Raw genomic sequence first — 24,951 nt, forward strand, 5'->3', positions numbered from 1 at the left:
ACTGTACTAAAGTAAAAAAAGAGGGTCCAGGGAAAATACTAACATTATTCTGCTGAGGGATCCTCAACATCCCTTTTTGCATGCTTACTCCCCTTTTGTAGGTTTTGACTCAGCTTACTTGTTTCAGTGGCTATCATTCACATCTCATATTTATTTAATTGGAAATGTTGTTTGACATCAAGGTTTTCAAACTGAGTCTTTTCTCCAACTTTATTCATACTTCTGAATCTCATTTTATATACTGAGATTTCGGCAAAACTCAAATGTCCAATTAAAAATGAGCATCACAACAGATTTCGTATCTCATATTTTCTCCAGAAAACTTGGAAAACAGAGAGAGCACTTCTCAAACACATTATGTCAATTACGGTGTTTATGTCATTTTGACTTTGGGGTGAACTGCTGTAAACACAGATAATTAAATCCTTCCAGCTTTCTAGATACCTGTATTAAGAACCAGATTAATATTTTGGACTGACTTGTATCTTTGACAGCAATCTTCCTACTGCACTCAGGAGCCATTTGTATTGTCCTTCAACTTTGTATCATATATATCAGTGCATCGAGTAAGGTCCAGTTTGGACCTGAAAGTAGTGGAAGGAAAAGTATTCCACGTAGTTACAGTTTTAGATCTCATCTTGTTCACATTCGAGTCAACGAAAATTCAAGGTAAGCACTTAGCTTACATGAAAACAAAACTATTTGGTGATGCTGCATTACAAATAAACCAGAGTATCCAGATGTATTTCCAGCTTCAAAAATTAGGATCTTTACAAAGTAGCTGATGCAGAATTTTAAAAGAAGCTTTATGTATATTCTCAGTTAACAATGTGTCCCTAAGTATTAAGCAGGATATATTCTTCAAAGGGCAAAAGACAAGGTCTGTACCTTGAAGTTTGTTTTTTAATATGAATATTTGAATAAACAGTTCCAGGCATACATACAAAGATTGCATATTGTATTGTAGAACAAGACTTTCAGAAATATTTTCTCAAATACTTAACATGAAGTGTCATATTAACATGGTGTGACCTCACATTGCATTTTTAACATTTATATATGCAAATGGTCATATTTACATGTGCACATGCCATTCACAAATTCAAATTAAAGGCAAATAAATGCTTTAGATTAAGGAGATTAATTTGGTGTGTCTCACGGTTGACACACTTTCTACAGAGATCACAGAGACCCAAGTGCTGGGCTGTTATCCGAAAAGACAGATGGCAATTTCCTTTTGATAAGAGTCCAGGTTTTTAGCAGTGAGGTAACCCTGAAGTAACCATTTTTCTTGTAGGGAAAGCATCTTGCAGAAGCCAGATAAATCATTCTAAAATAGACAAACACAGGAACCAAGAAACTAACCAATGTGAAATGAACTGTGTTGCAGCCCCTTTCAAAAAGTTTAGAGGGCACTTTTTTGCTTTCATTCTTGCAACACACGGGAACTACTTCAGAAAACTAGAGAATACAGATAACTTTTTCTGTACTCATTCCTCTTTTATAAGTACTGATACAATTTATGATTATTAGAGATGCCAAATTTAATTTAGATGTTTTTTGTTTGGAGTACATATGCGTCATGCATGAAAGAAACAGTTTCAGATATTTTAAAAACTATGTAAACACAAAAGTAACTCAGAAAAAATCAGATAAAACCAAATAAATCAGACAAAACCAAGATGCCTTTGTTTAACTGAAGTCTTGTTCAGTAGGTGCCATCTTAAATAGATCTGGAACATTTCAAACTTGTAAGTTGTAAATGTGGATAGTCAGGAACCTACAAGACAGGAGTCTAGGATTAGTCTGTAAGTACTGACCTGCTGCTAAAGCGGTCAGTCATCTGCATTTTGTAGTTATTTGCATTGAAAGATATTAAATATGCTTAAAAATATCCACTTTCTCTTTTTATAAACATATAAGACCCAGCCTCAGACATGCTGACACCTTCAATTTAATGTTGTAGGATTAGGCCCAATGAGGATTGCTTTCTTCTAGTTTCCTCTCCTCTCTTTTCTATCTGTGACTAATATAGAAGAAACTGAAGTGGCTAGGGTGGTGTCTGCTCACTCTTAGCCTGATGTGCTCTTCCTTATTCATGTCTCCATTAGTTTGGTCTGAGACCTGAGAATGATGTCCGCTCTTTATTTGCTTTGCCACATCTCTATAAGAAATATACCCTTTTAATTTTGCAAATTGTTATTGCAGTTTTCAGACTGGTTCAAATTTGACCAGCAGCACCTTGTTTACAAAGATATTTCTAGAAATTTTGTTCATCCTCTTCTATCCATGTCATATCAAGGCTCACATGAGCACTGCATACTTCCAATCACCTCAGGTCGCGTCACTTTGCATTGAATCAAGTCACGTCGCATCAGCGATACCACTATCAGTACTTATTTCTGATAGAAAATTCAGCATAGATTTAGACAGCAAATAGCTCAACCACAATAAATGCATATAATGAGCAGACTAAGTATCTGTGAGAACCAGATATTTTAAGTGTCTCTGTCAAGTCAGTGCTTTCAGATATTTCAATATCCTTGTCTCTACACTGTATGCTGCACATAAATTTCTGATCCATGTGCATATACTAAAATGTCTACCTAAGCAGCCTATTTAGAACTCTTACCCTCTACAACCATTTGCAAATTTAGATCTGTGCACTTTTGAAATAAGCAGACATTGCTGGATGGGTCTGGGTAGTATAACTAAATTGTACATTTTGTAGGTTGATCATATCACAACAGTGTACAAAAACTAAATGTTGACAGATTTAATTTTTTTTTTCATAATTTGGGATTTGCCTGCTGGGTGTATTTTCAAATAGTTATGCATGATTAGGCTCTATGACAGCCATTTTATCAGACATTTTACCCTGATGTTCATTTACAAAAGTTAAATGTTGCAATTATCCTATTATGTAAACAAAAAAGGAGGGTGGGAGGGACGGAGGGAGGGAAAGATCAACATTAAAAAAATAATCTAACTGATAAGTACAAAACCAGGCAGAGTTTCCAAAATGCTTGCTCATGGCATCTGTTTGGATGAAATTAACACCTTTTGGTTTATGTTGCCTGTGTATTCTCTCTTGACTTTCTTGGGATTTGCATGTTCACAATATTTTTCAAAATTTGACTGAATTTTACTTAAAATCCTAAAAATAAATTAAATTGACAGAGCTCACTCATCCACAATTCTATGTAAGTGATAAGTGATGATCTTGTTGATTATTATGATCAATTTGTTTTGTTCCTATTGCTGTCATACCTAGGTGCTTTCCAAGGATTCAATTGAAGTAGACTTTCCAGAGTGTTTTTTTTAATTCCTTCAGGGACCATGAGATTTTATGTAAATTCAGGGAGTTATCAACTGATCCCAGGTATATATACATATTGAAAACAATTAGGAATATATGCATTAACACTAGGTAAAGAATTTGCCCAAAGAGCTAATGGGGACTTTCAGGGCTCATTGCACTTCTGTCTCAATTCACTCATGTTTAGAAACCAAGCATAGGGGTATCTAACTTGAAATGCTCTGCTTCTATGTCATCAAGGTATTGAAAATACTTGAGTATTGTTGTTGCAAGATATGGTTTCCAGTTACTGCTGTGCAGTGGTGTGGAGGGTTAGCAATGCCCACCCAGCCACTCACTCACTGCCTCAGTGGTGTGAGAGAGGAAGCAGGATGAGAAAACTCATGGGTCAAGATGGACTGCTTGCCAATCAGTGTTGAGGGCAAAACAGATTCAACCTGAGGATAATCAACTTTAATATAGTGCCAATTAAATGAGGAACAAAGACATGTACTAAAAAACCTTTTCTCCCCATTCTCCTGGACTTCACTCTTTCACTCCTGACTTTTCTACCCACTCTCAATGGGGAGCTATAGTCAGTCCTTAATAGTTCCCCTCTTTTGGTCCTTTCTCTTCACATTTTCCCCCTGCTCCTGCACTGGCACCCCAGGGATCACAGTTCTTGCCAGGAAATATCCATATGCCTATTCCAGGGTCCTCCAAGGGCTACAGTGGGGACTCTTTCACTGTTGTGGGACAACTCTTTCTCCTTTCTCTGACCTTGCTGTTCCCTTTGTTTTGTTCACTCTGGTTTTTTTATCCTTCTCCTCTGCAGCTGATCCACTACCAAAACCTTTCCATCTACACCCAATACAGATGATAATGTTAGTCACTGTAACAAAGATGTTATCAGAATATCCTCAGGAGCCTGTGCTCAGTATGAAACAGTCTTTTCCCTTAAGGTCCAGTGCTACTACCCAAAATTTGTCTCACGAGCCACTGAGAAAAAAATGGGAATAAATCCCACTATATTTTAACCTGTAATTCTTTCATCAGCTAAATACAATAGAATTCAGATAGATTCTTGTCTAAAAATTCCTACAAAAGCACATGCTATGCTGATAATAAAAATTCATTTCTGTGAATAAAATTTTCACTCATTATGGGTAGAAAAGAAAAATGTCATGTGTTTCTGACTGAGAGCCATTGCTGAATTCTTCTCAACTATTATATTTGTTTTCCCTTGAAAAGCATTGGTTTTAGCAAATAATCTTAGCAGCTAATCTAGTAGTGTGATGCTCCCTACAGAAGAGTTTGTCAGAGAACATGAGACTGAGGATCTGTTGGTCCCTAACCAAATATAATACTTTTGTACACTAATTCAATCTCTAGGAGATATCCAGAAATGTGATTTTTAACAGTCCTTCTGAAAAACACTAATACTATTTTATAAAATGAAGTTATGCCTGAAGTTACTCTGCAATATGTCCTTCAAATTCTCCATTGCTGCACTCAGATAGCAGCCTCCTCCACAAGTGCTTTAGAAAACACACAAGATTTATATACTGGCATGGCATAAAGTGACATTACCTTTCAGGTTACATGCCCATTTTTTCATGTGGTGCTCTGGCATCCTGAAATGTCTTGACTTTTCCCTAGTAGAACTGTTTGCTTTTTTCTTTATATTTGTTGACTGAATTATATTGTAATGACTAAAACTGGCTCTTTGATTTCCAGACCAGGAGACTGAAAGCTCAGTAGGACATGCCTTTTATAAAGAAAAGCGCCTAACTACTGTGTAGGTTATCAAATCTGATCGTATTCAACAATAGGTGAATGCTTGGTCAGTTTCTCACAGCAACTCCAATGAAATGCTAAGTTAGTTTTCCAAATAAAGAGGAAGATTATATTATTTCAAAAGAAAAAGTATTTGTGGCTCTCAAGAAAACTGCTTGCAGCATTGACTCTAACACACTTTTCTTCAAATTGGTTTTTTTTGAAGACTATGTGTTAATCATAGAAACATTCACTTCGCATGGCACAGTTTTAGGATCTTGTTAGTGCCTCTTTCATTCACCAGAATTTCTCAGATTTGTTTTATTTGTGTGAATTCTGTTTGTCACACTGGAATGTCTTCTGTATTTACTGACTTAAAGTAGACAATTTTCATGTGCTTTACCTTTAATAATTCAGCTTTGGAAATTCAGAAAATGTACTAAATCTACTCAGTTATTGAAGATTCTTCCTCATAAAATTTGCTTCTCATATAATCATGTTAGTAGCAGAAGTGTCATGAAGAGGGCCAGTCTGTCACTTTAAACAAAGATTACTATTATCTACTGTTATGGCTGGTGGTTTGAGTTGGAGAAGAGATTTGGGCACTGGAATCAACAGCTCCAAATACCTCAACCTTCCAAATTAAATCATTATTTAAATACAGAAACAAAATAGGAAGAGCTCTTTGTGGGATTTTTCACAATATTTCCAATATTTCCAACATGCATTCTTAGGGATCCAACCTTCACTGAGAAATTGCATAAACCTCTTAAGTTAGAGATCTTATTTTTTGAATAAAAGAAAGATTCAATGTGTTATCTTGGTGTCCAGACATAATGAAATGAGATGTATTTCTTCATCCCCAGTTTGCACACAGGATAAAAGGGGTCAATTGAATAGAGCGTAACTTGAAGTCAACACTCAAAGAAAAATGCATCCCCTCCTTTTTAATCAGACTTATGAATAGATAGGGCTGGTTTCATATGCACTTTGAAGTCTCTTACCCTGCGATTTGGCCCGTTCCCTGTATTTTTTCCTGGAACGTGGTACTATTCAGGGTACCTATGAATATCACAGCCTCTACCATCATTTTTAATAAGTAGCTTATCTCTGTGATGCAACTAAAAGCAATCCTGAGTGTCTCCAGGGTTTGTTGTAATTAAATTTTATTGTTGTATTTGAAAAGGTACACTTTTTGAAAACTGGTGCAAGAAAAATGGAAAAGAGATTCTAGAAGGTGATAGTCTGATTTTTAGAAGGTTTTAACCCTTTGTAGTTTCCAGATTCACAAAGCTTGTTTATGCTTCCCAAGCAGCTGTTCTTACATGCCTCTAAAGCCCTGAATATAGCAGCTAATGTGGTTTATTAGCTGATGTTGAGAAACTGTCAAAAGATTGTCATGTATACCTGCAGTCAGATGCTCCAGGATCAGAGGTTCAGTAATTTGTGTGTTGCTAATAAGATTGTAGAAGGCCTTTTCTGAAAGTCTTACAGTCTTGCTGCTGCCCCTTTCTTCTCCAAGTATTTACGGCTATAAAAGAATTTCTTCAAGTCCCAGTACTGCCAACGCAGTGCTGTGAAAAAAAGGCAGAGAAAAAAAGGCAGCGTTTGCTAGCTTCTGATTTGGACAGTTAAGAAATGGCACTGTTTTGAGCAGAGAACCAACCAGTTTACTTATATTGTTCTCTGGCATTACACTGCCATGCTCAGGGGCTACCACCCAAATGACTGAAGACTGCATCAGCTACCTTTGCACTCACACCTTTGTGCAGTCAGTGGAATTTCTTGCAGTCTGTATTCAGGGACTGAGCTTCACTTTGGTCATTGTACTGGTTTCAGTTCTCTTCACAGCTCAGCTCATCAGGACTGCTAATCAAGCACGCATTGCAGTTTTCCCCTTTTCTGCTTTATTCCTGCTTGATTTTCGTGCCATGGGGTGCTGTGAACTGCTTTTAGAGATTCATATAACAATTTTTTCCAAATCAAAATATTTCCTCCAAACAATGTCATCTTTTCTGTCTGGCATTGCTACTAATCTTTATTTAGTTATTTACTTTACAATTTCTAGAGGGATTGGATATGCCCAAGGCACCCCTTTAAGCAACACTTTATATCAAGGTTGCATTTATAAATACTTCATGAGAGGCTAATGAATGATTAATAGATGTTTTAATGTATGAGCAATCAATTGTAGATTTTGCAATGTCCAACAGACAAGTAGGTTTCTTATAAGCATAGATTATAACCATATCTGACATCTTCTATTGATGGGCTTCTAAACGTCTATAACATACACACTACTCATATCTGTAACATGCTTAAAACATCTACTAATCACTGATTAATTTTTTATAACCTATTTTGAAGCAGAGCCTGTCTATGGAGTATATCCCTTACCACGGCTTGTGACTCTCCATTTCTAAAAGATAGATAATTTACTGGTCATCTTAGGACTTAGAACTCCTACCAATTTCAGCTCAAACATAATGCTTTCCTGAGTTTAAAAACTCTAGCATTTTCATCTCAGTCTAAGATAAAATGTCCCTAGACTATTATGTCCCTCAGACTTCTGGTTGCTCTACCCTGCTAATGCATATTTTGCAAGTTCTGCTATAATGCAATGATTCTTAGGAGGCAAAGCCACTCTAAAGCATATTTTCGGCCTCTTAAACTCAGTTTGATTGTTCTCAAGACAGCTGTCCAAGTGATGATGGTTCCCAATGTTTTTCGTTTTTTTACTGTCATCCCTGCGTGCTTCGTTCAATGTTTGTCCTTTCTCAGAAAAGGATAAGAAAATAGAAACTTCCCAATAATCCAGTGGAAAAGCCATGTCCAAGACAACTTTTGATTCTGACAGAGGAGAACACATTTTGTATGCTTGATAAGCACAGGAGTTTATAGGACTGCTTCTCCATGGGATTCCCCTAGTCTTTAAGGTGAAAGCCATGACCATGCTCTATGCTTTCTATGGTGCATTCTGGTAGAACTGACTAAAGCAGGCAATACAAATTATTTCCTGAAAATGTATGAGTCCTGGAACTAATCATTCACATTTGAGAAGCAGCATGTGGCTCTAGTATTGTATTTTGCAAATGAATTTTGAATTTTTAGTTGATATCTACTGACGTCACGTACAAGGTTGAGGCTTCTAATGTGATTTATCTAGATATTGAGACGATTATTTAATAATGACAATTAAAAGGATTTGCAGATTTTTCTTGGGTTTGGGGTCATCAGTAAAATAGTTTCTGTTCTGAATATCCCCAAGTAAACATTCCGCTCCCAGTCAAGTGCTAGTCTTTCACTGATTGCTCTTTACAGCAGTACTAAGCTGCTACACCTGTGGCATTAGCAACTTGAGCCTAAAGACACACATCAAGTATAACTTGATTTAAAAAAATAGGAGAGAGAATATAGGGTTAAAAAGGGAATTTTATTCTTCAACATAAACATGGAATTTCCTCTTCCTTTTTTAAAACTACTCATTTTCAAAGCCCCAGAAGTAGGAACCTCTCAAACTTGAGCTCTTGGAGCGGACAATTTCTGCACACAGTTAAGTGGGTAAAAAACATTAAAATAACATAAGAGTTATTGTGCTATCACTTTTATATTATCCAGTTAGTATTACATGTTTATCCTGGGTTTTATCATTATATTGTATTCCTTTTTTTTCAGCTGGTTAATAATCCACTAGCAAGTCAAGCAGCAGCAGCTGCAGCAGCAGCAGCCATGGGCTCAATAGCAAACTCCCAGGCCTTTGGAAACGCCCTCTCCAGTCTTCAGGGGGTCACAGGCCAGCTCGTCACTAATGCACAAGGACAGGTGAGTAGAAGATAGAGCAAACAGTGAATTCTGATGGCAGGCTGATCTTGGGACAAAAATCAGTTCCGCTTGTATGACAGCAATTTAAAAGTGCACATGTTGAAGATAAATAAATATTGATTTGTGAGACAAGGTAAGGAAATGGAAGGTCTGAGAAATAGGGAGAAGTTAGGCACTCTTAAAGAGTGTTTTCAAGCTAGAAAAGGCTAAGGGTTTGTTTTAGTTATCAGCCCTTTATTTGTTTGTTTTATTTATCATCCCTTTATTTGTTTGTTTTATTTATCATCCCTTTAAAAATATCGTAGTGCAATACCATGCACTACTATTTAACCATTTTAAAAGTCCAGCAACCCTGTGATTTTTAACAAAGATACCATCTGTCTTCTTCCACTTACATAAGCCTAATAACAGACACCTTTACTGAAGTGGTACGGTGCTTCACTTTTTTGCATTTCTGTGGCATTTTTTTATGATGTCATTTCTTAAAAGGCATTAAATGTTTCTAGTAAAGGAAAAGAAATTGTAATGAAGTATCAGGGATGGAGTTATCTGAGTGGCTTCCTCATTTGTTTATTAACTACGTTAAGCAATTTGCAATTACTATGCCAGCCTGTAAATGCAAATAGGAGAGATTATTTTGGTTCAAAGAAAATTTTCCAAACAGGAACTTGAATATTGTTTAAGAGTTAGTGTGTCTAAGAGAGAGATTGTGCATTACCTACATTATGGAGCTGTTTATTTGTTAAAACTATTTCAGTTTCACTCTTAGTATGATGCAGAAACATATGCATCTGAATTCATATATATAAAAATAATCCTTTTGATACACCATGTTTAAGGTGCTTTCAGATAGTGACCACTTTCATTCTTTATTGCATTTATTAGGACTAAAATTAATACAACGCTTTGTTTCTCTGCAACTGATCTGTCAATATAACTGGTAATTGAGTAATTTGAATGTCATTATTCTAAATTCTACAAATTGGGCATACAGTGATACCCACAGTGTTTTTGTGGATGTTAGACTCTGAAAAACATTTATTGAAATGATGCAGCTTGGATGATACGTGAATCTAAAATTTAGTTTCTACTCTTACTGTTTACTAGTGAGGAGGATAAAAAAGAAAGGGCAGCTCTTCTCCTGGCTATTTTCTGCTAGTTAATCGGAAAAAGAGTGAGTTTTTTTATTTTGGCCCATCAAAAAATAAAATTCAACACTTTATAGGACCTCCCCTGGTTTTTTTTAAACAGGGCACATAAACAAAGATGCTTCCTGAGCTTCACTAGCACCATCCAAGTCCCAGGGAAAAAAAATGCTGACCTTGTTATATTTACTGGGTGGGTGCAGAATTGTTCCATCACTACCCCGAGGGTTGAACGATGGAGCTTGTCAAAGTGAGGCCTTATCTAATGAATCATCTTATCGCAGGTGCACACCACACATATTAAAGGAGGATTGTATGAACAATGTGCCCTCTACAATAACCTCTCAATGTCTACTTTAACCCTTGTTTCAATCCCTTTTCATCAAAGGATCATTTTATGCAGCCAGCTTTAAATGGAGGCTCTCAAAAGCCTATTAAGATTTTTGGAGGGATGGGGTATTGGTTTGGGAGAAAAGTTGGTTATAATACCTATAACTCATAGTCAGATCAGCTCCATCATAGAGCCTGCTTTTTTCTATCTCCTCTGTGCTCCAGAAATGGTTCACAGTCGCCACTTACATATGAAGCCCTTGACACCAAAGATGTTCATCATAAGAACTGAAGTTATGAATGTAGACTAATTTCTTTATAGCTTTTCCTTTACATATTCTCCACAGAAAATATAATCTATGTGTGACTATTCATTGTATCCTTAAAAAAAACCCACTACTAAGAAGATATCACTGAATGAAAGTTTCACTCAGGCTGAGTCTGTTTATTCCAGACATAATGTAAAGTCCAATAATTCCACAGGTTGCAGAAAAAGAGAAAGGAAAGGAATAATCTTCCCAATTGTCAGAATAAAATTGCAGCATCTAGCTATCTGCCTTGGTCTTTTAAATAAGGGTTTTCTTTTTATTACTTGTTTTTGCAAATGTTCCTTGGTTTATAATCAGTACTGCAGACCTTGCCACAATACAGATAGATATTGATAGTAAGTGTATAATATAGCATGCAGTTTTATAATATTCAGCATGAACTCATATTACTTAGAGACCACTTCTCAGGCTGCCTTAAAACAGGACTATTCAGTATAATTAATCTACATTCCAGAAATTAAATTACATTCCCTTCAAATTAATAGAATTATAGCACCTAACCAAGAGCTACAAGACATTTCTTCAAAATTGGGAGCGTAAAGGAGTAGTAATTTGAAATGTTCCATTTCTGAATAATCTGCTTGGAGTCACTAAAGAGCCAGATTTGCACCACACGTTAAGAATTCTGCCCTTTGAAAATTTTCCCTTTCAAGGAATCACAAGCATGATACCCAAAACTCACTCCTGCAAATATAAAGCTGAATGAGTTACTGGAATGTTGATATGTGCAGTCTTTGTAATTACACGCTGTTTCTGTTACAGAAATTCAGGACTTGTAAATGTCCATCTGTCTAGCTAAATATATGGTGATCAGTAATCCCTGGAGACATTAAGCTCTAGGTCAAATCCAAGATCCTATGCCAAATTTAAGGGAAATGATCCTTTAAATGACATATGGCATGGCCTTAATTCCCAATAGTCTAGGAGTTCTTACAATTACAGTAAAAAATCATATATACTAACAATAGCTTATATAACATATTTTTATTTAATTAATTATTGAATTCAAAGTTATGGCATGTTTATTTATTTTTCATCTTTTGCTTTGGATGGCAATATAAACTGTAACACCAGAGTTTCCCAAGACCAAGCCAAGAGATTTAATCCATTGAAACAATATGATTAGATCACCTGATTAATTTGATATAGTACGCGTAGAGGACTCTAAATCAAATTTTCATTTTCAGAGGCATATTATGAAGAGCTATCGGCCCATGTAACACTGCTTGCATTCTGTTTGCCCTCAGCACTTTCCAGGAAGTGTTTGCAGCACTGGGCTTTCATATCTTAAATTTAACAGCTAGGGTAGCAGTTTTGCCAAATTGCACCCTGTCAGTAGATTTCAAAGAGAAACTGTCTACCTACTCAGCTTCAGCTTGCCTTGCAGTAGGACCCTAGTGCCATTGCTGCCCTTGGATTCTTCAGAGGTTTAACCCAATATATCTCTTTTTTATGCTGGTTTTGCAAATGAAATAAAAAATCAGGACTTTTGTGCTGGTTTTGCTATGTTTATTAAGTATGTGAAATGTGCACTTTGGCAGTTGTCATAATATTTGTAAGGAAATGAGACACAGAAATATGAAAGCAAGGTTGATGAATATGGTTTCTTAATTATCATCAGTTGCATTCATATATGCCTCTTGACTTCAGCAGGATCGAATAGATTTTAACTGTGGGTACTGAGTAAGTTTAGTTTCTCTTTTGAAAAGATGGGAGTTGTCTAACAGGAGAAAAATACTGCTAAATTCAGCAGTTGCAAGATAACATTTTACCATAAAAGAAAAGAGTAACATGATGAGAGTTGGCATGATGAACTGCCTTGTGGATAAAGAGGGCAATAGCCTGTTTCTTGGGAGATTAAAAGGGAAATCTAAGTATATATGGTGTAATTGTATTGTCCCCACTTTAATTGAACAGGAAATTAATTGGGATTGTTTCATTATAATCTAAGAATGCCTCTGAAGTAAACCAAACTTCATTGAGCCTATGCCTTGCTCTTTAGATATGAAAACCTTCTATATAAGAAAAATCTTAAGCACATGTCCACCCAGGTACTTAACAAAAAAATAACTAATTTTTGAATGTTGTAGTCCACAAGTAGCTCAGGAAAATAAATAGAGAGAGAGGCATTGTTGATCCAATTAGATAATAGGAATACTTTGGTTCTCATTATTCTGATGAGAGGGTACACATTTGCTTTTTGAGCTTCTTGATGGTAAACGGTGCTAATGAGGCCTGATGGATTCCCTGCTCCTAACAAGGCTCTCAGCAGTGCGAGTGATTACAATGGAGATAGATTTGATGGGATGCGCTCCCTTTTGTAGTGTCTCAGCTGCTGACACTCTGTGACATAATCAGGTCACAGAGCCGGTCACAGCCATCAGCAAAAGCCATAGCTCTGTTCCTCATTATTAAAGTGCATTATTCAGTTCCCGGCCTTCACAATACTGCCAAGGGCCTTTTTTTCTTCCCCTTTTTTTGTTAAGCACCAGTTCTCAAATACAAGAGTTAATAAAATCATCAGCTAAAGAACTAGCAAATTAAAGAAATGGAAATAAAGTGCTCCCTTTCAAATTCATTGAAGGATCACAATTAAATAAGCAGGGAATTTCTCATCACCACACACTGTACAGTACAATGTAATATGTCATGTGCGATGACAACAGGGATAGGATTTTAAAAAATAACGCTGTGCTCATTGTGGACTGGCTTGGAAAGTGCTGAAGTGTCTTTTATGGTAAAGGAAATTTCTGTCTTCGCAACTATTACATGTCTACACATAGGTACTATTATTTTCACTGTTTTCTGTAACTACTTTTTTTCTGAAGTAAGAACAGTTATTTGCAAACTGAGTTCATGATTCTAAGAAGAGCAGCTGTCTTGTCTTAGCTTAAGCGGCCAAGGCCACAATCTAGAAAATATTCAATAGGCCGCAGTACTAGAACCTCTTTGTTCCCATAGACAAGGCCATTACCTTCTTTTGGGGAGTGAGGTAATTATAAAATGGTGTAGAAAAAGGTGTTGTCGCATTTTCTTTCTATTCTGATGATGTTCGGTTGGGGCTGTCCCCATTCCATGAGAAAATACTCTTTTAAAATCTAAGACATGTTTTAATGCAGTTTAGTTAAACATGTGAGAAGAAAATAGTGGAAAGCTGGAGTTAGTTAGTTAGTTAGTTATTAACTTTCTGTTTCCGTTCTGGTTCAGCTAAATAGCAATAAGATATTCCAATACTGAAATGTATACCTTTACAGGGAATTAAACCATTTCTGTTGAATCCCTGTAGTAGGTACTAGGTGACAATAATATGATTTTGTGCATAGATAAAACCAAAGGATCTAATACATTGGACAGGTTTTTTTCTTGCTGTTGGGGGTTTTTTTGTTTGGTTTTTTGGAGGGTTTTTTGCAGTTTTTATTCTGTTGATCTTGTTCAACTCCAATTTTTCCTCTGTTTTCCTTCTGTTAGAGTATGCTATGATGAGCAAATGAACATGTATACACAAAGTCACTTGTAAGACTTTCAGTTCTCTAGAACCACAGGTGTAAGAACTTTTCAATATCCACACTTCAAAGTTCAGAGCAATTAGCAGTCATCTTCAAGAAATGTGTAGAGACTGCTATGTGACCTAGTTTTCTTTTCAACACTAGCCAAGAAAATTGGCAGCTACCACTGGGACAGCAAATTGTAACTCCTCCTATACTTAAAAGGAGGATGTTGATTGTTGTTGGGGTCTTTTTTGTTGTTTCTGTTTTTTTCGTTCTTCCAAAAGTTCTAGGAGCCTCAAAGTCCTGTAATGTGTAAGAATTTTAGAGTCTTCCTGAACATGTGCAATTCATACTGTTCTTCAGGTGTTCAATGTCCATTAGCCTTTTCTCTTAACCTTCTTTTCTTTTTCTTGTTCTCACTTTCTTTTTCATTTATGCAGCTTTAATACATGGTAACCACTAATATTTTAGACCTCACAACATCTAAAAGCTCACAAAATTCTTAACAATAACTGTTTAAGTAGTGACTGCTAACAATATCTTCCTAGGGCTAAGGCCTATAGAAATCTGAGAATGGCATATATTAAGGATATTTCATTAGAAGCCTGAGACATTGAAAGAGACATATTTTGAAAGCAATGCTAGAGGGAGGGATTGTAACAGTCTGATAATACTAGCATTTAAGAACATTCTTTGGAAAACCCTTTACCAGGAGAATCTGTTTTGACAGACCTTCGTATTAATGTATTGAATTTCTTCTGGGTGGAGTCTGACTCAATTTTCCCCCTCAAAGTTTCGCTGTGCTGAATACATGCAGGAGTACATGCAAGTTTTGCCATTTGCAGGAAGCAAAGTGAAAACAGAAAAGGTCAGTTGTAAGGGAAGATTTTTTTTCCATTGGTTTCCCTCCCCTCAGCTATACACGGAGGAGGGTGTTTGTTTAATTACCTCCCATGTGAATATGAATCAAAAGACAAATAATTCTTTTAACATATTTTTGCTGACTGTGTCTTTTTTTTGCTGTAATCTTTCTCTAATATCAGTTATAGCCACAGTGGCATAAATGTAAAAATGGACCAAGCTCTCTGGTCATACAAATTGGTAGTTTCATGAAGCAGAAATAGACTAAGGCAGAATGAGTCTAACTTAAAACAAGAGCTGACTAGCCTTTTTTATCTATTTGAGGCAGTGATCACTGAAAAATGGAAAGTATAATTGTTTAATGAAACTTCTATCAGGCTTGGAAACTATCCACATCTATCCAGAAGAGCCACTGAAATTTCTTTTATCTAACTTGCAAGAAATCTTACTTTTGCTACTAAATTTCAGACTTCAGATTTTAGCCTCTTGCCTGGATTTCTGCCTAAGATACTGTGTCTTGGACATAGATCTTTTCAGAGGTGCCCAAGTCTTATTTTCAAAAGCAACTTTCATACCTGTAAAAGCCCCAGTTTCCTTCAATCAGAGTTACAAGACTGAGTGCTTGAAGGCATGTCTATGCACTGTAACACAGCATTGCAAGCAAATTGCCAGAGACAGTTCATTTATATGTGCATGTCTCAGTGCCGTACTAGCACAGATTGAAGAAGCCAAAAATCTCAGTAGTATGTTGTTACGGCTGGGCCAATTAATTCTGCTTCTCAACAAGGTGACACAGGATCTAGTTCATTAGTTATTAGCTCTGGGGTCTTGCTAACACACTGTATTATGTGGAGTAAATATACTTCGAAGATGCCCCTAAAAGCCTGCAGCGTTTAGGCACTTTTGAAAATGTTACTATTCTACATTAATTATTTCAAGTCAGAAGTACTGGACATAACTGTCCTTTTGTCATTGCCTTCTTAATTAATTCTGCATGGAGGAGAAAACCAAACTTACTACTAGTTCAACCCTAATACTATTTTCATGAAAGCTAACCAATAAAAAAAGAAGAACCTACCATTCCTATAATCTGTTCATTTTAGCATCATGAGGTAGTAATAAGCATGAAAAATTTTCGTTATCACCAGTGACATACATCACAGTCAATGAAATCTTTCTGCTCTACAGAGGTTCTTACACTGCTCTCCTTATCATCATATCTTATCACCTTCCAGTAAAACATTAAGAAACATGACCAGTGATAGTCACAAATTGGTCTTCCTCTCAGCAGAAACTTGTAGAACAGCGCATTGCATGTTTGGTAAGGGCATTTGGCTTTGTCTGTCTTTGTTAGGAACTTTTTTTTTGGTTTTACTTTTAAAGTTTTGGTTTTGTTTGGATTTTAAAATCTTTATGAAAGGATTTCTTAGAGATGCATATTGCTTATATTTGCATCAGAGCAAGGAAGACAACAAAAAATGTATTAGGTTTTGGGGCAGAATGTCGTGAAGCCAACAACAATAAACTCAGGAATGTTTCTCAATTGCTGTTGAAATCTGTTCCAAGTCTTTGACCTTCCCCTTAGAGCAAACTTTGCTGTGCACAGAGAAGGTTGGACACTTGTTATCCTGAAAGACAATTTGATAATTATGGATTTCATCCACGAGCTTTAGCTAGCCATTTAGATTCCTAGGAAGGAGACCACAGAAGAACTTGAAGGCAAAGACTTGAGTTTTGCTAAGTACATTGAAAACTCTTTAACATGATGTAAGCAAAGCAGTGGACAAAGTTGATTCATGTAGGTGATACCAAGAAAAGGACTTTCTATGTTACTGATGTTTCCCAAACAGTGGAAATGCTTGGGAATATTGCATCAGTTCAGGAGTTGACAAAGTTGAGAAAAAATTGAGGCCACATCATTGTCTGAACAGAGATGATGGAAATCCTCCTGTATGAGACTTGTATCAGAGTGGAATCTAAGACTATTCTTAATTCTGGACTTCCTCTTATGAGGGAGCGCTGTGCTGGATGGATTATAGAGAGACTGTAGGTGAGCAGATGCAATAGTGGACCAAATCTGAGAGTCTGACTTATCTTTCTAAATGTGCCTCATCATTTCTGAAAAAACTCAGATCATAGTTTTTTGTGTAACATGGTGCTTAGTCTTATTTAGATTTTATCTAACTTATCCTGTATATTGTATATGCTTTATCCTTGTGTCAGAATTTTGCAATCTTCTGAATTGGCATTGATAATCAGAATAAACAAAACCAAAAGTACTGTTTTGGGCAGAGTGAAGAAGAAGGCAGGTCACTCTGTCAAAAGTGCAATTAATGCAAAATGCTAAATATTTTTGCTCCTTGATTCACTGATAGAGCACTCCTGCTCTTTTGGTGAGATTTGGAATTTCTTAAAAGTTGCAAGTCTTCATGCATAAATGAAGGCCATTGTCTTTCTTATTGAGCTTCAGTCCTGACAGTTGGATGTGTCTTAGAGATACAGGTGAGGAAAGATTTGGCACTCCCATGTTTGCTGTGCAATCAGTATTTGTTTGAAATCTGGAAGGATGAGGAGTCCAGATATTTTACCAATATCTTGTGAAGAATCTGAAAATGAAGAAATTATCTTCCCCTAGCAGTGTTCACATAAGGAGGAGAATATTGCAGAAATGCTTGATTGATTCACTTGGTAGTACGCCATCCACTGAAATGTATTCATGCAGCATTCATAGTAATAACTAGCCAGATGGAGACCCAAAACTTCTGCATGCAGATCCACAAGCTTCCAAACAGCACACTGAGCTGGAATTGTCCTGTAAGAGGAAGTATTCTGTCTTCTGATTTGCATCTAGATTATTGCAAAGAATTGTGTGTACGCCATCTTCTACGGGTTGATCTGTGAACAGTCACAGGGAAAGTTCAAGCAGAAAAAAAATTGATCTATTTTTCCCAAAGTATATCTCAGTTTGTAATTTTTTTCAGATTCTGACAGTGGTAGGCTTCAGTGTGTACATGCAAATGGCCCAGATATAAAAAGGGGAAAAAAAAGGGACTTTGAAATATCTATGCCAATGTATTAAATATATATGACTTTAAAAGTACATTTTTCACTTAAACTTCCTTCTTTGCACATTAATTAAATATTATCTCTAGGATAAGTATCTCTCATAGAAGACTAATGTATTATTGTCACATAATAATGGACGAGAATGGCCCTTAAGTGCAGAGAAGGATTTATTAATATAAAGAAAACACTCATAGCCCTTGAGCAACTCTTTTTCTGCTTCATAGAGAACCTTTGCTAGACTCCCCCCATGTCTAGCTTCATGCTAGAGATTCAAGGAAGCAATACATATATCCTGCCAGTTTAAAAATCAATCCTCTTTTCAGGGGATAATTTAATATCAAGACGTGATGTACCCAATATCCAAATACACATGCATTTTCATGTTTGATGCATCAAATGCTCTGACATAGCCAAGTTTCAAAATAAATGGTTTGTTTTAGAGGTTGGATATGTCATATTAGTATTCACCCAGCAGATAGAGAGATAGATCAGAGAGTGATCAGGACATCAGGGAGACAGTTTAGAGAGAGATGAGAGAGGCCAGGTACACCTTGCAATGTTAAAAAAAGCTAGCTAGCTAGCAAGAAAGAAATTGTATAAATAGGTCACTGCAGCCAAACTGAAAAGAAATTTAATTTTAACTTGTTAGTCATCATCTCCAGAGGCCTAATCCACTCCCTTCTTTAAGGGCTGTTCATTTAACTATGTCTTATTTGATAGCACAAATAGACAGACTCAAAGAAAAAAACATGGTATCAAACTCATGCAGTGTACTAGCTTTGAGGGGGAATCAGCACCACTTGGCATGCTAAAATTTTCTTCTTCTTTCCTTCTCAATTCTTCTTATTAGCCTTAATTTGTTCTCATTTGTCTGGTTTTGCTCTCCTGGTTTCTTCCGTAAGGAAGCATAAAGAGCACAGGTAAACAGGTGTCTGGTGACAATGTCAGACACATCCTCAGACACCCCAAGGTATTCAGCTTTCTAGTTTATGTTCTACTTCCTCTATGATTTTCTTTTCCTGACAATTTCTTTGTCTCACTGTGTATCTGGGATTCAGTTAGTTAAACATAGGTCTTTAGTCCCATTTCAGACATGGCACAATAGTACTCTAAGTATCCCATGGCTGATCCAGAAAAATTTTCTTCCCTCTGTGTCTTATTGCCATATTCTGACAAAATCCTAAAACATTTCAAATAGAGCAGATATCAACATTCTTTTCAACTGAATTGCTTCCCACTTATGTGAACACATGTATGTATGCTTACCTGGAAATTTATGCTCATCTCCTCAGAAGAGATGCAAGCACCCATAGGGAAATGAGATTATAAATATTTTAATTACCTCTTGAGTCGTGCTTCTGTCTTTGGGTCATTTGACTCTTTATTCTGGTGACAAATGAAAATAAACTAAACCTTCTCCTCGTGGGATGGAAGACAATGTGGTCCTCTTTTTTAGCTCAGATCTGTCTCAAGTGTAATTTTAGATGTATGTAACTGTGACTGTACAGAGGCCATAATTGTCCGCATTCTATTAATTTAACCCCCATATTAATATATGAGGAGCAAAACTAGGCCTCTATTTTTCTAGGGGTTTGTTTTGCCACAAAAAATGTAAGTACTCTTGAAGGACTGCAAAGTGAGAGTTAAAAGATACTGAATGTTAACATTCTACCCTTTCACTACTGGCAACTACTATGTAAACAGGTACTACTGATAGTTCTGCACAAGAGATCAGAGTGATCTCTGAATTAGGAGTTCAAGAAAATTGAGGCTTTTTAATAGAATTGCAGGGAAAATATTTCCCAGCATACCCCCACAGGATGTCATGGTCTGCATGTTTCATGACGTTTATCGTGTTGATGAATATTGCCTCCACAGACCCCTCCAAAGTGCTGGGAGGTGGCTTCTATTTTTAGGTATTTAAATTACATCTTCTGGGATCTGCACTATAAATCTCCTAATTTTAATTGTACAGATACTGATGTATGGGTTTTGTATTTACAGTCTCTTAAAATTAATATTAGCAACTACAGTGCAACACTCTGTATGTTTAAATCTATATGTTGCTCTCTTGGTTGGTCTATTTATATCCAGGAGAATGTGTCTCATTTCTCTGATGCACCAAAATGTCCCAGCTGTTGCAGCTATTTTTCAGGTACAGACACCTGTAGGAGACAGTCACCTATCTTGGATGTCAAGTAGATCCATGAATCCGAAAACAGTTGTTTATGTTCATTGTTGAAACACGCTCCTTTAGCTAAAGCAGAAAGTTTAAAAACCAATGCAAAGAGAGGTTAGATAAATCATAATTTTATCACCTTTGAATGAAATTAATATGTAATTGATATTAGCAAAAAAACACCACATTCTTCTCTACCACATCTGAGAATTTTTGCCACAACAGCCAAGACAAAAATCTGTCCAGAGACTAAGATGAAATATTTAATGACTGCTTAGAAAAATAATTTTGAGTAAGTTTTGAATTTAATTTTTTGTTCACAAGGGTCCAAAGAGACTGATTCTCAGTTCACCAGATACAGAAAGACATAGGAAGCCCTGATGCTCATCTGTGAAGTCTAAGAGCTGATTGAATATGTTCTGAAATTGCAATCACAAACTATGTTTTTGTAAGAGTATAAGGGAGGTCTTGGAAATGAGTATAAAACAAATCTTGACAAGGTTTTTGCCAACTTCTCAGGGTAACTATTTAAAATATTAATATTAGACTACTGACCTAAAAATAGTTAGTAATATACAAAAGCATTTGTCTATTCAAATAGGTTCATGCTTCTGTATATACAATGATGGACACTAAGAGCTCTGCTTACGTGGAAGTTCTTAATCAAGAATGATATATGATGAGAAACACCCTGTATGACGAGAAAAAAATATCACAAGTAAATATGCTACAACAAAAGACTTCTTTTCTGAATACAAATAAAAATGTATGTGTTAAATATTGCTAAGTCAAGCTCAAATTCTCATAGCCTGATCCATCAATGGAAAGGGCCCCTCCTAAGGAGCGCTTAATGCAGCAAGCTGTACCCTTGCCTTTTATTTCTCCTTAAAATCATATGCAGTGAAAAGAGGGAACAAACATGAATGATGCATTCCTGATTCACTAAATCACTGTGGTCTCTTGCAAGAGCACAAATGTAAAAATGTTTAGATCGACCTCATACTACCAAACAAATGATGCAAAAGGAGACCTTAAAGAACACAGAGTGAGGGGAGATAAATGAGTACCATGTCAAGAAAGTAATTTCTCACTGAGTTTGCACAGAATGGAAATTTTACTTCCAAGAGATGGTTAGGGAATCTTTCTAATAAATCTTCAGTCCCCAGTCTTTGCTGTGTATTTTTTTTAAACTTACTTTTTAAGAGTGGTATAAGTTATACCCTCCCCAGTGAAATGTGTCAAGATATTACCAGTCAAGTTGAAGGAATTTAAGTGAATCATCTCTATCTCTGTGTTTATATTTGTAATAGACAAGGATGGTCAAACAGATTTCATTTTGTGCATGTGTTGAACATCTTTTCAACCAGTGAGGTCTTCTTAAAGCCTTTTCTTATTTTAATAGTACCTCACAAAAGAAAAAAATAAAGAAAAGTTGAGTCTTATTCCCAGAAAAAGTGTCAATTATTTTATTTTAATTTTAGGGATTTTTAAAAAAATTATGTTACCCTCCTTTTATCTATAGCTGAGATTGAGATGATCAGTAAAAAGGCAACTTGTTTTCCAAGTGACCTAGAGACTATAGGTCAATTTTAGAATTGACTGCTTTGCAGAGTACTCTGTTTAGACTCCTGATTTTAATTCCTTTTCCCTAATTTTAACCACATGAAAGGCAACTTAGGCTAGTCAACAATCTAAGCTAATTGTTTAGTGTTTTCTGTCATCATTGAAACAAATAGACACTCTGAAAAAATAAAACATAGGACCAATCTAAGGCAGGTGTTTTAAGCATCAATGAATTATCTTGCAGGGATTTTTCACTCTCTACACTGAATAGACTGAGTCATGAATGGCAGTCTACAACCAGATTTCTGATGCTAGGTGTCGAATATTATATCAACTCCATGCTTACAATATCACACAGTACTTTTAATGATACTTGAGTCCTTTTGGTAATGTTATCCTTAAGCTCACCATCACAGTCACAGTAGTTTTAACTCAGATCCTGGGAGCAGCTGAGGATGGACATGCAGAACTTAGTACTGGCTAACCTGATTTATTTTTTGAATGACTCTGGGGGAATTTTTTTTTCCTGTTTTGCTTGCCTGCTTCTTTGTGTTTCCCAGATAGAGAGAGACCAAGGTAATGGTATCTCTCTGAATTATTTAAGGCATACTTAACTTTACAGATACTCCAATGAAGTGATGATTTGCAACGTGAAGGGGAGGATCTTTCTGTTGAGTATCTTTTCTTTCAAGTAAGATCAAGTATTCCATCTGCAGGATGATGTTATTTAAAAATCAGTTGTGCATAATTGAAGACATTACATCTCTGAGGTTCTCCTAGTTTTAAAAAAACCCTTTTGAATCTCTAGAAGCAGGGAAGATGTCTCTCCTTTTGACAGATTTCTTTTTACGTTTCTCTGGCCATTTACCCTGCTGTTTTGGTTAGTACAGAAAAGTGATACACAAAATCTTCAGACCACAGACCAACATGAATGTATTTCCAGCACAGCTTCAGCCATTAGATGTCACAAATACCATGAAAGAGTCTTATCATCTAAGAATTTCTATCCTAAAGTAATCTAAACTACACCATCATAATTATTGCCAGTTTTACCAAAATACTTGTTTTACTCCTAGATATTATGTATGCTTAGAAGGGCGAGCATATCTTCTAACTTGAATTCAAATGTACCATTTGTTTAGAGATGCAACTTGAATGGTTTTCATGGAATTCTTCTGATTTGTTACCATCAAAGAGCATGCATTATTCTATGCTATGGATGGGGTCTTTACTACCAAAGAAACCCCATAAGAAACAAGTGTCCATTCTACCCAGGACTTGACCCACTGCACTTCAACATCTTCCATAGGACTTGCACTGAGCCTATGGGATACAATATAAGTTTTTGCTACAGTGCCACTTTAATAACAATTCAGAGAAAGAAGCGTCCGCCTCTCCAGCCACTGTTTTGCATGACAGATGTAGCATGTTGTCGATTAACCCTCTTAATTGGTTTCTGTTTCTTCTCTATGACCTTTAGGTCTTGCCTGCTACAGAACACTTTATTAAAAGCACTGGGTTTATATGAACTTTCTATCAAAATCATCCCCCTGGAAGGGAAGATATGTGATAAGGAGTTTCAATACTTGAGCTTTTTTTTTTCTTTATTATCTCTTGTGGCTCACAGTAAAACCTGAATCATCATAAAATTGCACCGTAAGTTTGTGTTTTGTATGATGAACTTCTTGAAAAGAAGAAAAAAAGACCAGACCACTCTCTTTTTAAAATATCTGACTGTATCTTAAAAAAAATTGAAAACAAACAAAAAATAAACCCCAACAACACAAAAACCATGGTTATCAGGGATAAGAATGAACTGTTTATCTCTTAAAAAAAAGGTGGTGCAACTTTTTTAGGTATAAACTCATAAACATAATTCTAAAGCATTATGGTCTTTGTTGTGAAAAATAAGAAATCCTGTGGTCTCCCCCTAAAGAACATTAAAAAAACATTACTGACAGGAAATTGAAAAAGTAATATATGTCTGAATGAATATGACAACTTTTTTCTGATAGAGCAGATAGATAAATGTCACATACAAGTTTCAAAATGCATTTAATTTTGCCACCACAATGGATATTCTCTTCATAAAATATATATGAATAAGGTTTGAATCATAAAACTTGACTGTGATAAACAAATGCATATTTGATAACTTTTTTTTTTTTTGAGATGCTAATTCCTTTTTTGAGGTTATTTGTTGTTTACACATCTTTACATTTTCATTTCTGAGTGAAGCAGCCTGGTTGACAAATCTTGTGCACATTCAGCCTGGATAAACTTTCTTTTGAATCTGAGAAATCAATTTGGGGTTTGGGTTTTTTTGTTTTGTTTGGTGGGGGGAGATGGGATTTGTTTCATTGAGTTTGGATTTTTTGGTGTGGGGCAGTTTTTTGGGGTTTTTGGTTGATTTTTTGTTATTGTGATTTGGTTTGGTTTGTATTGGATTTTTTGTGAGGTGATGAAAGGGAGGGGGATATAAGGGAAGAAGGAGAAACTAGTATATGCACCAACTCAACTATCATCACAGAATCAGAGAATATGCTGACTTGGATGAGACCCACAAATACTGATATTGTTTCAAGGGCAGTTAATATGCTCAATTCTGTCTCAGAAATGAGCACAATTCCTTGACTTGTAAATTTAAAAATCTGTGGTTACCTGCAATTAAACTATTCCATATATTAATTGTAGTATGGCATTTTCTCTTCACTTATCTCTTCATTCTTCTGCTGTAATTCCCATATGCCAGGAAATTGTCTCCACTATTGCTCCAAGATTAAACAAGTTCTTTTGGAGGTTTCACATTACTGAGACTGAGTTGCTTTTTTTTAAAAATATATTACAAAAACATTTGTAACTACAGTATGAATTTTGACAATGTTTAAAACTAAGTTTCATTTTGCTGTTGCTTTTTTCTCTTGTTCACATCTACTTTGTTCTCCTCTTGGAAGATTCCACCACTTTTAATTCTATTTTATATCTTTCTGTTCAGATTTGTAACAGGGAGACTACTTAAATTAAGATAAAGCCTGAATTAAGGAAGCAACATCTGATGATCCTTACACTTTCATATGCTAAATATATCAGTGGT

General features: G+C 35.9%; 1 protein-coding gene across 2 annotated transcripts in view; it reads left to right on the forward strand.

The window, feature by feature from the left end:
• The window catches only part of POU6F2 (POU class 6 homeobox 2), a 308,976-nt gene that overhangs the window by 247,597 nt on the left and 36,428 nt on the right, over window positions 1–24,951 (forward strand). For both annotated transcript variants that reach the window (XM_030971869.1, XM_030971870.1), the window contains exon 6: window positions 8,750–8,896. In XM_030971869.1, coding sequence (XP_030827729.1) covers window positions 8,750–8,896 — 147 coding nt within the window. The remainder of the gene's footprint in view (window positions 1–8,749; window positions 8,897–24,951) is intronic.

Source organism: Camarhynchus parvulus, chromosome 2 (genome assembly GCF_901933205.1).
Source record: "Camarhynchus parvulus chromosome 2, STF_HiC, whole genome shotgun sequence".
NCBI classification, from domain to species: Eukaryota; Metazoa; Chordata; class Aves; order Passeriformes; family Thraupidae; genus Camarhynchus; species Camarhynchus parvulus.